We start from the raw sequence: 15,058 nt of genomic DNA on the forward strand, positions 1-15,058 counted from the left end.
TCCTACTTCTGCAGTCACAAATCCAGACATTTTATTCTAACCATAACATTCTTTCCTCTCTTACTCAGTTATTCTCAACATATAGGCAGTTTAACTTTATCAGGTGCTCTAGTCCTTAGGTCCCTCTGTGTTTTTGCTCTCATTTCCTGTCTTGACTGCTTTCCTGATGTGCTTAGACTCCATAGTCCATCACTGTAGCTGCTCTTCTTGAGTCCCTTACCTATTTGTTGCATCATCACACACCTGCTTGGCACAACTGTAGTCCTGAATAAATTCATCTGTCTGCTTTTTTTTTTTAATTGAAGTATAGTTGACATACAATGTTATATTAGTTTTAGGTATACAGCATAGCGATCCCATGACTATATATTTTGCTGTGCTCACCACAAATGTAGCTGTTATCTGTCTCTATATAACACTATTAAAATACTATTGACTATATTACTTCCTATGCTGTACCATTTATCCCTATGACACTGATTTTGTAACTGGAAGCCTGTACTGCCCACTCCCTTTGACCTATTTTGCCAGTTCTCCCCCTCCCCTCCTCCCTTCTCACCTCCGGCAACCACTAGTTCTGTGTATTTACAGGTCTGTTTCTGCTTTTTTCGTTCAGTTGTTTGTTTTGAGATTCCACATATAAGTGAAATCATATGGTATTTGTCTTTGTCTGACTTCATTTCACTTAGCATAATACCCTCCATGTCCATTCATGTTGTCACAGATGGGAAGAATCCATTCTTTTTATGGCTGAATAGTATTCTACTGTATATATAGGTACATCTTTATCCATTTATCTATCAATGGACACTTGGGTTGCTTCCATATCTAGGCTGTTGTAAATATGCTGCATTAAACAAGAGGTGCATATATCTTTTTGAATTAGTGTTTTCATTGTTTTTGGGTGAATATTCATCAGATTACTGGGTCGTATGGTATTTTTATTTTTAATTTTTTTGAGGAACCTCCATACTGTCTTCCACAGTGGCTGCACCAATTTACATTCCCATCAATAGTGCATGAGGGTTTGTTTTTCTCCAGGTCTTTGCTAACGCTTATTATTTCTCACTTTTCAGTGCTGGCCATTCTGACAGGTATAAGGTGATATCTCATTGTGGTTTTGATGTGCATATTGATGTAATGGTTAGTAATGTTGAGCATCTTTTTATGTGTCTTTTGGCCATTTGTATGTCTTTGGAACAGTATTCAGATCTTCTGCCTGTTTTTTAATTGCATTATTTATATTTTTGATGTTGAGTTGTGTAAATTCTTTTTGATATTCTTTATAGGATATATTATTTGTGAATTTCTTCTTCCATTAAGTTAGATTGCCTTTTTGTTTTCTTCATGATTTCCTTTGCTGTACAAAAGCTTTTTATCTTGGTGTAGTCTCAGTTTATTTTTGCTTTTGTTTCCCTGTCTGAGGAGATCGATCTAGGAAAATATTGCTAAGACTTATGTCAGAGAAATTACTAGGTATGTTCTCTGCTAGAAATCTTACGGTTTCAGGTCTTAAATTAGTTCTTTAATCCACTTTGAGTTTATATTTTTGTGTGATGTAAGAAAGTGATCCAGTTTCATTCTTTGGAGTATGGCTGTCCGGTTTTCCCAACACCATTTATTGAAGAGACAGTCTTTTCCCATTGTATATTCTTGTTTCCTTTATCATAGACTCATTGACCATATAAACATAGGTTTATTCCTGGGCTTTCTAGTTTGTCCTATTGATCTGTGTCTCTCTTTGCCATTAATAGATTTTTTTTTTGATTATTATTGTTTTGTAGTAGATCTTGAAATCTGGCATTTTAGAATTATTTGTTTTAGTTCTGTGAAAATTACTGTTGATATTTTAATAGATCTTGCATTCCGTCTGTGGATAGCTTTGGGGAATGTGGACATTTTAACAATATGTTCTTCTAGTCTATGAGCATGGTAGATCTTTCATTAATGTTTTGAAATTTTCAGCGTGTAGGTCTTTTACCTCCTTGGTTAAGTTTACTTGAGGTATATTATTTTTTTGGTTGCAATTGTAAATGGAATTGTTTCCTTAATTTTTCTTTCTGCCACTTTGTTATTAGTGTATAGAAATGGAACCAATTTATGTATATTGATTTTGGTATTCTGCAACTTCACTGAATCCATTTATTCTGATAGTTTTTTGGTGGAGTTTTTAGGGTTTTTTTTTTGTAGAGTGTCATGTCATCTGCAAATAGTGACAGTTTTACTTACAATTTGGATGCCTTTTATTTCTTGTCTGATTGCTGTGCCTAGGATTTCCAATGCTATGTTGAATGAAATTTTTGAGAGTGGACATCCTTCCTTGTCTTGTTCCGATCTTAGTGGAAAAGCTTTCAGTTTTTTTACCATTGAGTATGCTCTTATTTGTGGGTTTGTCATATATGACCTTTTTTATGTTGAGGTATGTTCCCTCTAAACTTTGTTGAGAGTTTTTATCATGAACAAATGTTGAATTTTGTCAGGTGTTTCTTTCTGCATTTATTGAGATGATCATATGATTTTTATTCTTCATTTTATTAATGTGGTGTGTCCTATTGATTTGAGGATTTTTAAAAAAGATTTATTTATTCATGAGAGACAGAGAGAGAGAGAGGGAGGGAGGGAGGAGAGACAGAGACATAGGCAGAGGGAGAAGCAGGCTCCTCACAGGGAGCCCAGTGTGGGACTCGATCCCTGAATCCTGAGTTCACACCCTGAGCTGAAGGCAGCCGCTCAACTGTTGAGCCAGCCAGGTGTCCTTGATTTGAGGATATTGAACCATCTCCAGAATAAATCTAATTTCTTCATGGTGAATCACCCTTTTAATCGGTATTTTGAAATTAGTTGCCAAGATTTGTTTTGGATTTTTGCATCTATTCATAGGGATGTTATTCTGTAGTTTTCTTTTTTTTAAGTGTCTTTGTCTGGTTTTGGTATCAGAGTAATGCTGGTCTCCTAGAATAAATTTGAAGCTTCCTATTCTGTTTTTGGGATAGTTGGAGGAAGATAGGTTTTAACTCTTTTTTAAATGTTTGTTAGAATTTACCTGTTACTCCATCTGGTCCTGGACTTTGTTTGTTGGGAGGCTTTTGATTACTGATTCAATTTTGTTGCTAGTAATTGATCTGTTCATTTTTTATTTCTTCCTGATTTAGTTTTGGGTGATGTTTCTAGAAATTTAATGCTTTCTTCTGTGTTGTTTGTCCAGTTTGTTGGCATGTGATTTTTCGTTGTAGTCTTTTACAATCCTTTGTAATTCTGTGCTATTGGTTTTCACTTTTCTTTCTCATTTCATTTATTTGGGCCCTCTCTTTTTTTTCTTGAGCCTGGCTAAAGGTTTATCTATTTTATTTTTAGAAACAGACAAAAATCAAACTGAGAGCTGTTTCTTTTTAAAAGATTTTATTTATTTATTTGACAGCACAAGCAGGGGAATAGCAGACCGAGAGAGAAGCAGGCCCCCTGCAGAGCAGGGACCCTGTGTGGAGCTGGGATCATGACCTGAGCCAGAGGTCATGGCTTAACTGAGCCACTCAGGCACTCTATTTCATTTATTTCTGCTCTGATTTTTCCTTCCTTTTACCCATGTTGGGCTTTGCTCTTTTTCCAGTTTCTTTTGTAAGGCTTAATTGAGATTTTTCTTGTTTCTTGGCTATGTCACTATCAATTTCCATCTTAGAACTGCTTTCCCTGTGTGCCAGTGATTTTGGACCATTATGTTTTAGTTTTCATTTGTCTCCATGTGTGTTTTTATTTTTTTCCTTTCTTTGTTGTATAGTAGCATGTTCTTTAGCCTCTACATGGTGTTTTTTTTCTTGTAATTGACTTACAGTTGTCAGAAAAGATGCTTGAAATGATTTTAATCTTAAATTTGGGGAGACTTTTTTCGTGACCTAACATGTGATCTCTCCTGGAGAATGTTCCATATGCACTTGAAACGAATGTATTTTGTTGGTTTTGGATGGAATGTTCTGTATGTATCTGTTATGTTCATCTAGTCTAATGTCTTATTCAAAGACATGATTTCCGGGACGCCTGGGTGGCTCAGTGGTTGAGCGCTTGCCTTTGGCCCAGGGTGTGATCCTGGAGACCCCGGATCGAGTCCCGCATCGGGGTCCTTGCATGGAGCCTGCTTCTCCCTCTGCTTGTGTCTCTGCCTCTCTCTCTCTGTGTCTCCCCCTGTTCTCTGCATGGTCCCTCTGTCCTTTGTTGTACAGAAGCTGTTCAGTCATTCCTCAGTTCTTCAGGAGGTGCTGTGTAATGTAGATGTAAACCCCATCTGTCTGTGGCAGGTGAATTCAGTCTTCTATGCTGCCATCTTGGACACTTCTGGACTTTTATATCTAAGCACCCATCAGCATCTCTACTTACAGGTCTCACAGACGCTGGGTTCAGTAAATTTATAACTTAACCTTTCCTTCTTCCTCTTCATTCTTTCAACCCCAAATAAACAAAAACTATTTCTTAATATTTCTCATCTCAGTGAGTCATACTGCCATTCATCTGGAAGCATAAGCTGGAAGTTTGGGAATTACACATGATTTGTGTCATGTCATCGTGCCTCATATGAAGCCAGTCAGCAGGTCCTAACATGATGCTTCAAGACCCGTATTTCATGAATATAGCTGCTTCTTTTGACACATCTACTTGATCCCATTTTGGGCCAGTGTCATTTCTTACTCTAACTCTCTGACTTCTTTCATCCTTTTCTAATCTCCCCAGAGTGGCTGAACTCCTCTCCTGTAACACGAACATAAGCCTGTCTCTCTTGCTAAAAATCCTTCAATAACTAATGATAGTCATTAGGATAAATCCAAAATCTTTAATGTTGTTGAAAGGCCAGTGTGATGTGGCACTGGCTCAGTCCAGCTTTGTTTTTAGCCCCTCTCCCTCTCAAACTATGTTCTAGATATAGTGAAATACCAGTTTCTGAACTAGCTGCACCCTCTCTTTTATCTGTAGGCCTTCTATTTGGAACATGCTTTCCTCTCCCAGTCTCTGTGTTCTCAAAACCTTCCTGGACTACCCCACATGCCCTTAGGTAGTAACTCTTGCTGAGCGTCCCATTGCACCTGTACTTGCTACAGTATTTATCTCACTTAACTGATAGTACTTGTTCATTTTTCTCTCCTTCATTAAATCACCAACTGCCTGAGGGCAGAGATCATGGCTGTTTCACTGACTGCATTTTCAGCCTGTAGCACAGTGGCTGATACATACTAAATAGTCAAACGTTAGCTATTATTATTGCTGAGTAAACATTTGTTAATAAATACCTTTCAGAAGTCAGCTTGGGTGTTACCTTTTTAGCCCAGACTTCGTCTTTTTTGGAGAAAGCGCAAGTCTTTCTGTCTTTGAGTCTTTACTATATGTCTGCATCTTTGTATCAGCTACTAATTAATAAACAGTATATTCCATTTATTTGTTTATGTCTGCCTTTCCTACAGGACCATAAGTTCCTTGAAGGCAGGGACTGAGTGTCATTCATATTTCAATCTCTCTTGCTTTCCTTAATGTTACTTACCCAGATCTTGTAGATTAGCATAGCATCCATTATGTTGTCATCCTTCTGATCCAGTCTAGTCAGTCAGGGTCACTTGGAAATAGTGTTGAAAACTAAGCATAATATTCTGGATAATGGAGAGAACTTACTTTTTTGTTTTTAAGCATTTTATGTATTCATGAAAGACACCAGAGAGAGTCAGAGACACAGGCAGAGGGAGAAGCAGGCTCCCCATGGGGGGCCTGATATGGGACTTAACCCAAAACTCTGGGATCACACTCTGAGCGGAAGGCAGAGGCCCAACTGCTGAGCCACCCAGGTGTCCCGAGAACTTGTTTTTGATATGTAATCTACTTTGTTTAATGTAATCCTTCAGGATCAGTTTAATTATTTTTTCCTTTTTAAAGCATTAATTGAGCTTATAGTTAGTTGAAAACTTCACATCTTTTGCTTGAGGAATTCTTAGTTTTTAAACCTAAATAAGTAAATAAACCCAAATAAAGGATTTTGAACCTTTATCCTTGTTTAAACCTAAGGCTCACTTGTACCCATTATTCCAGTCTCTGTCTTGATTCGGTCATCCTTACACTTAACTGCCTTTTCTTGTGTGTAATTCATAAATGTGGGAAGCATGTTAACTAAAAGCATGTTGGCCTATCATCTGATCTTATATATAAGTTGGCTAATGAAACCGTCTCTGGTGTCTTTCATGTCAGTATGAAGTATTGAAAGCCATCTGACTCTACAGTTTTTAACCTGTTTATAAATATATTTAAATCTCCATTGATCCATCTCATCTAAGGGATATGAGATTTTCTTTCTTTCTTTTTTTTTATTGAAGACTTCGGTGATAAAAATACCCTATATTATTATCCAGTCCAGAAAAGCCTTCAGAAAATAGTTTGTATGACCTCTTTGGAAGACTTGAGGTAGTATCTAATGATTATCAAACCAGCTATTTAATCATCTCTTCTAGTATTTAGCAGGGGTTGACCTCTATTCCACATTTCAGAGTCTATTTTCCAGAGTCTATTCTTTTCCCTTTTGAAAATGTTAGGCAGTTTATTGCCAGTCTGGCTTCATTTGACAGTTCCCTTATACTAATTAAGTTGGCAAAGTTCACTGACTAACAGTGTGTCTGTCATCAAATTATGATCTGATTTGTTTGGAGAGTTAACTTATCAAAAATGACTAGTTCTCTTACCTTGCTTAGTATTTCATACCCTGTTCATTCCACTTTGAAAATCATACTCCTGGGTGGATAAAATGAGCAAGAAAAAGGAATAACATAGTTTTACTTTCTTTTTTTTGGTAAGTATAATAATATCCTGAAGCCATAATTCTCTTTCATTTCAGCATTTTTGCTTTTGGTTATTTTTATAAAGATTTTTTATTTTATTAAAATTTTGCTTATAAATATTTGATCTCTAGAGAGAGTGGGCACATAAGCAGGGGGAGTGTCAGGCAGAGGGAGAAGCAGGGCTTCCCCCTTCCCCCCACCCCCCAGGATCATGACCTGAGCCAAAGGCAGATGCTTAAGCTTAACCGCTTAATGGAGATAACGCACTGTACTTCTTTACTTTCTCATAAAGATTAGTCATGTGACCATCTTTTTATTTTTTCATAGTTAACCTTTTTCCATACCACTTTAATGTAGTGCTTAAGAATGTAGGTTTTGGGGCAGCCGGAGTGGCTCAGCGGTTTAGCGCTGCCTTCAGTCCAGGATGTGATCCTGGAGACCCGGGATCGAGTCCCACGTCGGGTTCCCTGCATGGAGCCTGCATCTCCCTCTGCCTGTGTCTCTGCCTCTCTTTCAGTGTCTCTCATGGATAAATAAATAAATAAAATCTTAAAAAAAAAAAAAAGAATGTAGGTTTTGAATCAGATTTAAATTTGAATTTTTGGGGGATTCCTGGGTGGCTCAGCGGTTTAGCGCCTGCCTTTTGCCCAGGGCGCGATCCTGGAGTCCCGGGATCGAGTCCCACATCGGGCTCCCAGCATGGAGCCTGCTTCTCCCTCCTCCTGTGTCTCTGCCTCTCTCTCTCTCTATGTCTATCATAAATAAATAAATCTTTAAAAAAAATAATTAAATTTGAATTTTTGGCTCTGCCTTTTAATGACACTGTGTCCTTGTTAAATGAGTGAGCTGCTCTGAACTAGTTGATTCATCATAAAAAAATCCCCATTCTAGTAAGAGTAACTGCCTCATAGGGTTATTGTTGGGATTTAGTAAGGTAATAGATATAAAACACTTAACCCAGTGTCTGATATCTAATAAGCTTTAACACAAAGCCTGACATAATATCTGGTAGTTACTACCGGAGTTTTCCTATCTCTAAGGATTTTGAAATCCATTTTCCTAAAGAGGAAGACATTTGTCTAGCTCTCTCTCTGCTCATTGTTCCCGACTTGTTTTTTTTTTTTTTTTTTAAGATCTTATTTATTCATTCATGAGAGACACAGAGAAAGAGAGAGGCAGAGACACAGGTAGAGGGAGAAGCAGGCTCCATGCAGGGAGCCCGACGTGGGACTCCATCTCAGATCTCCAGGATCACACCCTGGGCTGGAGGCAGGGCTAAACCGCTGAGCCACCCAGGGATCTCTTGTTCCTGACTTTGAGTTCAAGATGCTGCTGCTTATCATTTCCCATTTTCTTATTATTTCTTTTTGTTGTTGGAATGTCACAAACGATTTTTGTTCTCTTTTATGGCTGAATAGTATTCTTGTGTATATATACCACATGTTCTTTTTTTCTCCCCCTCTTGTTTTTGTTGAGTTGTAATGGAATATATTATTAGTTTCATGTGTACAGTGTTGATTCAACATACTCCTACTATTTCTTACTTTGTAGTTTAGATTCAGAGGAGTGTGTCTTTGCCACCTTCATTGAGATATAGTTCATATATCCTTCACCCATTTAAAGTGTTGTACAGTTCAGTGATTTTTTTTTTTTAAGATTTTATTCATTCAAAAAAAAAAAAAAAAAAAAAAGATTTTATTCATTCATTCATGAGAGACAGAGAGAAGCAGAAACATAGGCAGAAGGAGAAGCAGGCTCCTTGCAGGGAATCCTGTATGGGACTTGATCCCAGGACCCTGAGATCATGCCCTGAGCTGAAGGCAGACACTCAACCACTGAGCCACCCAGGCATCCCCAATGATTTTTTTTTTAAAGTATGTTCACAAAGTTGTGTAGTTGTCACCACAGTCTTAATTCCAGAGCATTTTTGTCCTCTCAGAAACAAACACCATGTCCACTGGCAGTGACTCCACATTCCTACCATTTGCAGGCCTTGGAAACCACTAACCCTCTTTCTTTGTGGAATTGCCTGTTTTGGACTTCTCTTTAAATGAGATTCATACAATATGTGGGACTTATATGTCTCTAGCTTCTTTGCTTAGCATGATGCTCTCAGGGTTCATGTATATACTCCATAGCTCTTGAGAGCCAGATACTCTGTTCTGTGGCTGTAGCCCATTTTGTTTATCCATTCATTGGTTGATGGACATTTGGCTCATTTCCACTGCAGGACTGTTTATGACTAATACTGCTGTGAACGTTTTGTCTGGACATCTGTTTTCATTTCTCTTGCGTGGATACCTAGGCATGGAATGGGAGTTCTGTGTTTAGCCTTTTGAGGAGCTCTGCTTTGCCAAGTGTACAGTGCCACAGGCCCTGTAAGTTGCTGTTGTATTTCCTGACCAGCAGTAGTAGTGGTGCCTTTTTAGAAATTTGAACCATTGTGATGTGTGTAGTAGTATCTCCTAGGGGTTTTAATTTGCATTTCTCTACTGGCTCATAATATGGAGGATCTTTTTATGGACTTATTTTTCCATCTCTGCATTGTCTTTTGTGCTGTACCTGTTTATCTTGTCTGTTTTTTTTTTTTAATAGGGTTTTTTTTTTTGTTTATTTTGAGAGATCTTTGTGCAAAGGATATAAGTCCTTTATCATAGAGATTTTGCAAATATTTTTTTTCTCAGTCTGTGGCTTCTCTGTATTAATATTAGCTTTAGAAGAGGAGAATTTTTTGATTTTGATGTGGTCCTCTCCCCTCCCCTCCCCTCCCCTCCCCTCCCCTCCCCTCTCACAGTGTTGCATGACCCTAAGTGAGGGTCACTAAGATTCTTTCCTACATTTTCATCAATAAGTTTGATAGTGTTGGGTTTCACAATAAGGTTCATGATTCATTTTTAGTTAATTTTTGTATTTGCTTGTGATTGGATTTTAAGTGCCACCGTACTGCCTTTAGTTGACTCAGCTCTCATTCCCAAAACTCAGAACAATGCATAAATCTACTTGGAAAGGTCAACCTCTTATGTTAAATTACTGGATGATTTTAATACAATTGTATTAAAATTTGATTTTAGTACAAATTCTTGGAAAGGATAGATTCATAGTTTTTCATATTTTATATAATGCTATAAAATTATGTTCATCTTGCTGATTTCACAGATAGGCATCCTGAAGTTATAATTGTTAAACTGCATGCTGGTTTTTAACATTTTAAGTTATAATTTGAATGAAAAAAATAAGCACATTTCTGTTGAGAAAATAAAATCTGAAGCCAGTTTAACATTTTATAAATACCAGTGGTTAGTAGGAGGAAGAGGCTTTTTCTCCTCAAGACCTTCCTTCCCACTTGTTCCCCTCTTCCTCCAGCAGTTCCTGTGTAGTTCATTCTCTCTTTTTTTCAAGTCTTTGCACACACGTCACTCACAGCAAAGCTTTCCCCGATGACCATGCTCTTTAAAACTACAGCCTTCCTCCTCCCAGCAGTCCTGGTTCCGCTTCCTGATTTATATTTTCTCAGAGCGCTCTACTAACCTCTCCATGAATTCTACTTATCTGCCTCATCTACCAGAGTATAAGCCCCCTGGGGGCAGCATTTCATTCATCGATGTGTGCCTAGTATATAGTAGGTGCTCAATAAATAAATGTTGCTGGAATGAACAAAAAATGAATACATGTAATATATGAAGCATATTTATGTGCCACTGTTCATTTTAAACCTCAGAGCTTCTGACAGGGACATATTAAAGAAAAACATCTGACAAATTCTTTATGATGCTTCAGTCAGTAAATATTTGCTATAGAAACCTTTATTTTTATGAGTTTTAAAAATTATTACAGGGTTCAGTTTGGCAGAGACTTGGTGCAGATGTGACAGCAGTTGAGTTTTTAGGTCATGTTGGTGGAGTCGGAATTGATATGGAGATATCTAAAAACTTTCAACGCATCCTCCAAAAACAAGGATTTAAATTTAAATTGAATACAAAAGTTACTGGTGCTACCAAGAAGTCAGATGGAAAAATTGATGTTTCGTAAGTATGCTGCATATGCTTTTGATACAATATCTTTATCTGTGTGCTTAAGAAAAATACTCCTTTTTTTCAGAATCAAAGTTTGTTACAACCTAGGGCCATTTTATTGCTTAGTGTAACTCCATATTGCTTATTAAATCAGTCCTTTGAAATTCATGATTAAGTTGATGCTAGGAAAATTAATCTAGTGTTCTTACTTTCTCATAGTATACAATCAGAAATATTTAAACTCTCAACGTTTCACAAAACTCAGTATTATTAGATACATGGGGAGATCAGTAATACTGGATTGTTTACTATGTGCCTGGTTCTCTTTATTACTCATATAACATGATGAAATTATTTAGTTAAGGTCACATAGTAAGTGACGGGCAGAGCCATCGCTTGATCTTTCTGACTTAAGACCTGGGTTATTAACATGTGCTGTTCTACCTGTAATTGTGAGGTTTTAATGATAGACCTCTAGAGGATTTGTAGTTTTTTTATTGCCTGACTCCTGTTTGTTAGAAGTGTCAGCAACACTTGGGAAACATCAGGTCTTACAGGTCTCATTCTGTCAGCTGTTTGTGTCCATGCATATTTAACGGTCACTTTAACGGTGACATACTGTTTGTCATCTAGTATTGAAGGTGCTTCTGGTGGCAAAGCCGAGGTTATCACATGTGACGTACTCTTGGTTTGCATTGGCCGACGACCCTTTACTCAGAACTTGGGACTAGAAGAGCTTGGAATTGAACTAGATCCTAGAGGTAGAATTCCAGTCAATACCAGATTCCAAACTAAAATTCCAAAGTAAGTTGGATAATTTATTTGCATTTTCAAAAATTTAAACATTTATTTTAAACACTGTCTTAAAAATAAGACTTTTACCATGTTTAAATGCACTGGCTTTGGGGAAGAACAGTAGACATGTATGTGGGAACAAAAATAATTGCATTTTTTTTCATTACCCAAGATGAGAACCTGAACTCAGAGATGTTTGAGGAGCTGTATATTATATATTTTTTTGGTACTTAGTAACTAGAAACTTTTGTTACCATGGCATAATGAAGATGAATATCTGTGATGGCAGTGGTTCACTGTGTTTCTTTTCATCTCTGTGGTAGTATCTATGCTATTGGTGATGTGGTTGCTGGTCCAATGCTGGCTCACAAAGCAGAGGATGAAGGCATTATCTGTGTTGAAGGAATGGCTGGCGGTGCTGTGCACATTGACTACAACTGTGTACCATCAGTGATTTACACCCACCCTGAAGTTGCTTGGGTTGGCAAATCAGAAGAGCAGTTGAAAGAAGAGGTAATTCTGAATGCAGGGGTAGCTGTAACTCCAGTGCATGAGTTAATGACACTGGTGGCTGTGACTCATTTTATTTATTTTTTATTTATTTTTTTATTATTTTAAAGATTTTATTTATTTATTCATGAGAGACACACACAGAGAGAGAGAGAGGCAGATGGAGAAGCAAGGCTCCATGCAGGGAGCCTGACATGGGACTCGATCTTGGGTCTCCAGGATCACACTCTGGGCTGCAGGTGGCGCTAAACCGCTGCGCCACCAGGGCTGCCCTGTGACTCATTTTATTATTGCATTAATGCATTTTGAAATCCTGTAGAACATTTTATATTTTTCTCCTTTTTAGTAATGCAGAGGAAATCGTTCACTTGCCTGCAAACTAGTTAATTCCAGAGCTTTTATATTTTCTTTTGAAATACACCCAGATAGACTGACATTTGCATTTGTTTGTTGTTTGCACACAAAATGTATTTCATGAGTAAGCAGTTTTGGTCTTGCCCTCCATGTACTCTGAAGAATTGCCTTCTTTTTTTTTTTAAAGATTTTATTTATTCATGAGAGAGAGAGAGAGAGAGAGAGAGAGAGAGAGATTGAGAGGCAGAGACACAGGCAGAGGGAGAAGCAGGCTCCATGCAGGGAGCCTGATGTGGGACTCGATCCCGGGTCTCCAGGATCGCGCCCTGGGCCAAAGGCAGGCGCTAAACCGCTGAGCCACCCAGGGATCCCCGAAGAATTGCCTTCTTAGGATTTATGTTCAAAATAAATGGTAGATGATTTCACCAGCAGGAATGTGTTTTTCTGTTTATCTAGGTTCTCCTCTTCTGTCTCTCACAGGGCATTGAGTACAAGGTTGGGAAATTCCCCTTTGCTGCTAACAGCAGAGCTAAGACAAATGCGGACACAGATGGCATGGTGAAGATTCTGGGGCAGAAATCAACGGATAGGGTGTTGGGAGCACACATTCTGGGACCAGTGAGTATCATACAACCCCAAATCCCATTACTATTTCTGGAAAGCATTGCTATTTACTTTTAGGCCACCTGCTCTTTACATGCTGGGATTAGTATTTACCAGCAGAAGTTTGTTTCTGATAAGGTGACCAGCAGCATGCTCAGAGGCTGGCCCATCACATCATCTGCTTTCCATCCTGCAACTGACATTCATCTAACTCTTGAAATAGGTCCTGTGCCCACTGAAGACTCTCCAGTGGCCCTTTTCCACTGCAAGCTGTTACAGATAACTGGTCCCGTCTGCCTTCCTGACCTCATTAATTCCCTGCCTCATGCCCCTTTGCTCAGTTTCCTAACAGGCAAATGTTCCCATTTTAGAGCTTTTTTTTTTTTTTTAAAGATTTTTTAAAAAAAATCTATTAATGAGAGACAGAGAAGGAGAGAGGCAGGGACACAGGCAGAGGGAGAAGCAGGCTCCATGCAGAGAGCCCAATATGGGACTCGATCCTGGGTCTCCAGGCTCAGAACCAAAGGCAGTGCTAAACCGCTGAGCCACCCGGGCTGTCCTAGAGCTTTTGTTCTTGTACGACCTGTTGCCTGGAATGCTGTGCCTCCAGGTCTTTGTACATCTGGCTCCTGTGAGGTTTGGGCTCAAATGTTACCTCCTAAGGGAAGCCCTTCCTACCACCGAACCTGCAGTACGCACCTGCCCTAGGGATCTGACATGATGATGATAAAACATTACTTACTCTCTAATACATTCTTCTCTGTATACATGCAATAACCATTTTAATTTTACCATTCTGGGAGGCAGGAGTTGCTCTTCCATTTTTGAAGTGAATAAATGTAGGGAAACACAGAGTGTTACACTTGAGGAAGTGGTAGGATTTGAATCCAGGCCAGCTGGCTCCAGAGCCCAGACTCTTCACTTCTGTGCCACCTTTTCTATTAAGCTTTTCCTGACTGGAGACAGTTAACTGCTCAAACTGTGAATCCTGTTAGCTTGTTGTTTTTGCCACGGGAAGAAAATTACTTGGTCTGTTATTTTAAAGGGAGCTGGTGAAATGGTGAATGAAGCTGCTCTTGCACTGGAGTATGGAGCATCCTGTGAAGATATAGCCAGAGTCTGCCATGCGCATCCGGTAATTATTGACAATATACAGAATTAATGGCTACAAGTTTCTTCTCACCCACAGATATTTGGTATTTAATTTTAAATTTCTTCCCTTGCAGACCTTATCAGAAGCTTTTAGAGAAGCAAACCTGGCTGCATCATTCGGCAAATCAATCAACTTTTAAATTAGAAGATTATATTTTTCTGAAATTTCCTGGGAGCTTTGTGGAGGTCACATTCCTGTACAGGAAATGCTCACGTCTCCAAGAATTTTTAGGACTGAATTATGAAACTTTTGGAAGGCTTTACTAGGTTTGGACAGAATGGAATAATCTCATCTATTTTAAATAAATTTAATATTTTGTTTCAGTGCATTAATATTGCAGAAAAAAGCTACTTATCGTAGTATCCTGGAAAATTTTCTTCAACCCTTATTTTCATGCATTTTCTGAAAGATTCAACTTCACTGAATTTATGTTACGTAGCTTTTATCCCTGCTATTGTAAAGTTGGATTTACTTATGTGATGGAGCTGGTGTAGAGTATGTGAACCAGCTGTGTTTGAAGCCAGGTGACCAAGTTATTTTAAACTTGGTTTTCATATTGGAAATAGTTAATCATTAGAGTAAGATTAAAATATGTATAAACCAAAATGATGTAAATAAATGATGGTCTCTCACATCTTTATTTAATCTCCAAATTCTTGCAGTTTAGAGGTAGAATTTATGTTTAAATTTTTAAGGACCCATTGAGGTCTAGTCTGTAGGCAGTTAACCAAATTAAGGAGGTAGATCTGTGAAATTCATATATTAAATGAAGACACAAATGTATTACAACGGGGAATGAAAATACAGAAATAAACAGTCTTAAATATTCA

General features: G+C 38.1%; 1 protein-coding gene across 1 annotated transcript in view; it reads left to right on the forward strand.

Annotated features, from left to right (window-relative positions):
• DLD (dihydrolipoamide dehydrogenase) overlaps positions 1-15,058 on the forward strand; it is a 31,145-nt gene extending 16,087 nt beyond the window's left edge. The window contains exons 9-14 of the mRNA XM_072791579.1: positions 10,635-10,825; positions 11,447-11,617; positions 11,932-12,121; positions 12,953-13,090; positions 14,121-14,210; positions 14,302-15,058. Coding sequence (XP_072647680.1) covers positions 10,635-10,825; positions 11,447-11,617; positions 11,932-12,121; positions 12,953-13,090; positions 14,121-14,210; positions 14,302-14,367 — 846 coding nt within the window. The 3' untranslated portion in view covers positions 14,368-15,058. The remainder of the gene's footprint in view (positions 1-10,634; positions 10,826-11,446; positions 11,618-11,931; positions 12,122-12,952; positions 13,091-14,120; positions 14,211-14,301) is intronic.

Source organism: Canis lupus, chromosome 21 (genome assembly GCF_048164855.1).
Source record: "Canis lupus baileyi chromosome 21, mCanLup2.hap1, whole genome shotgun sequence".
NCBI classification, from domain to species: Eukaryota; Metazoa; Chordata; class Mammalia; order Carnivora; family Canidae; genus Canis; species Canis lupus.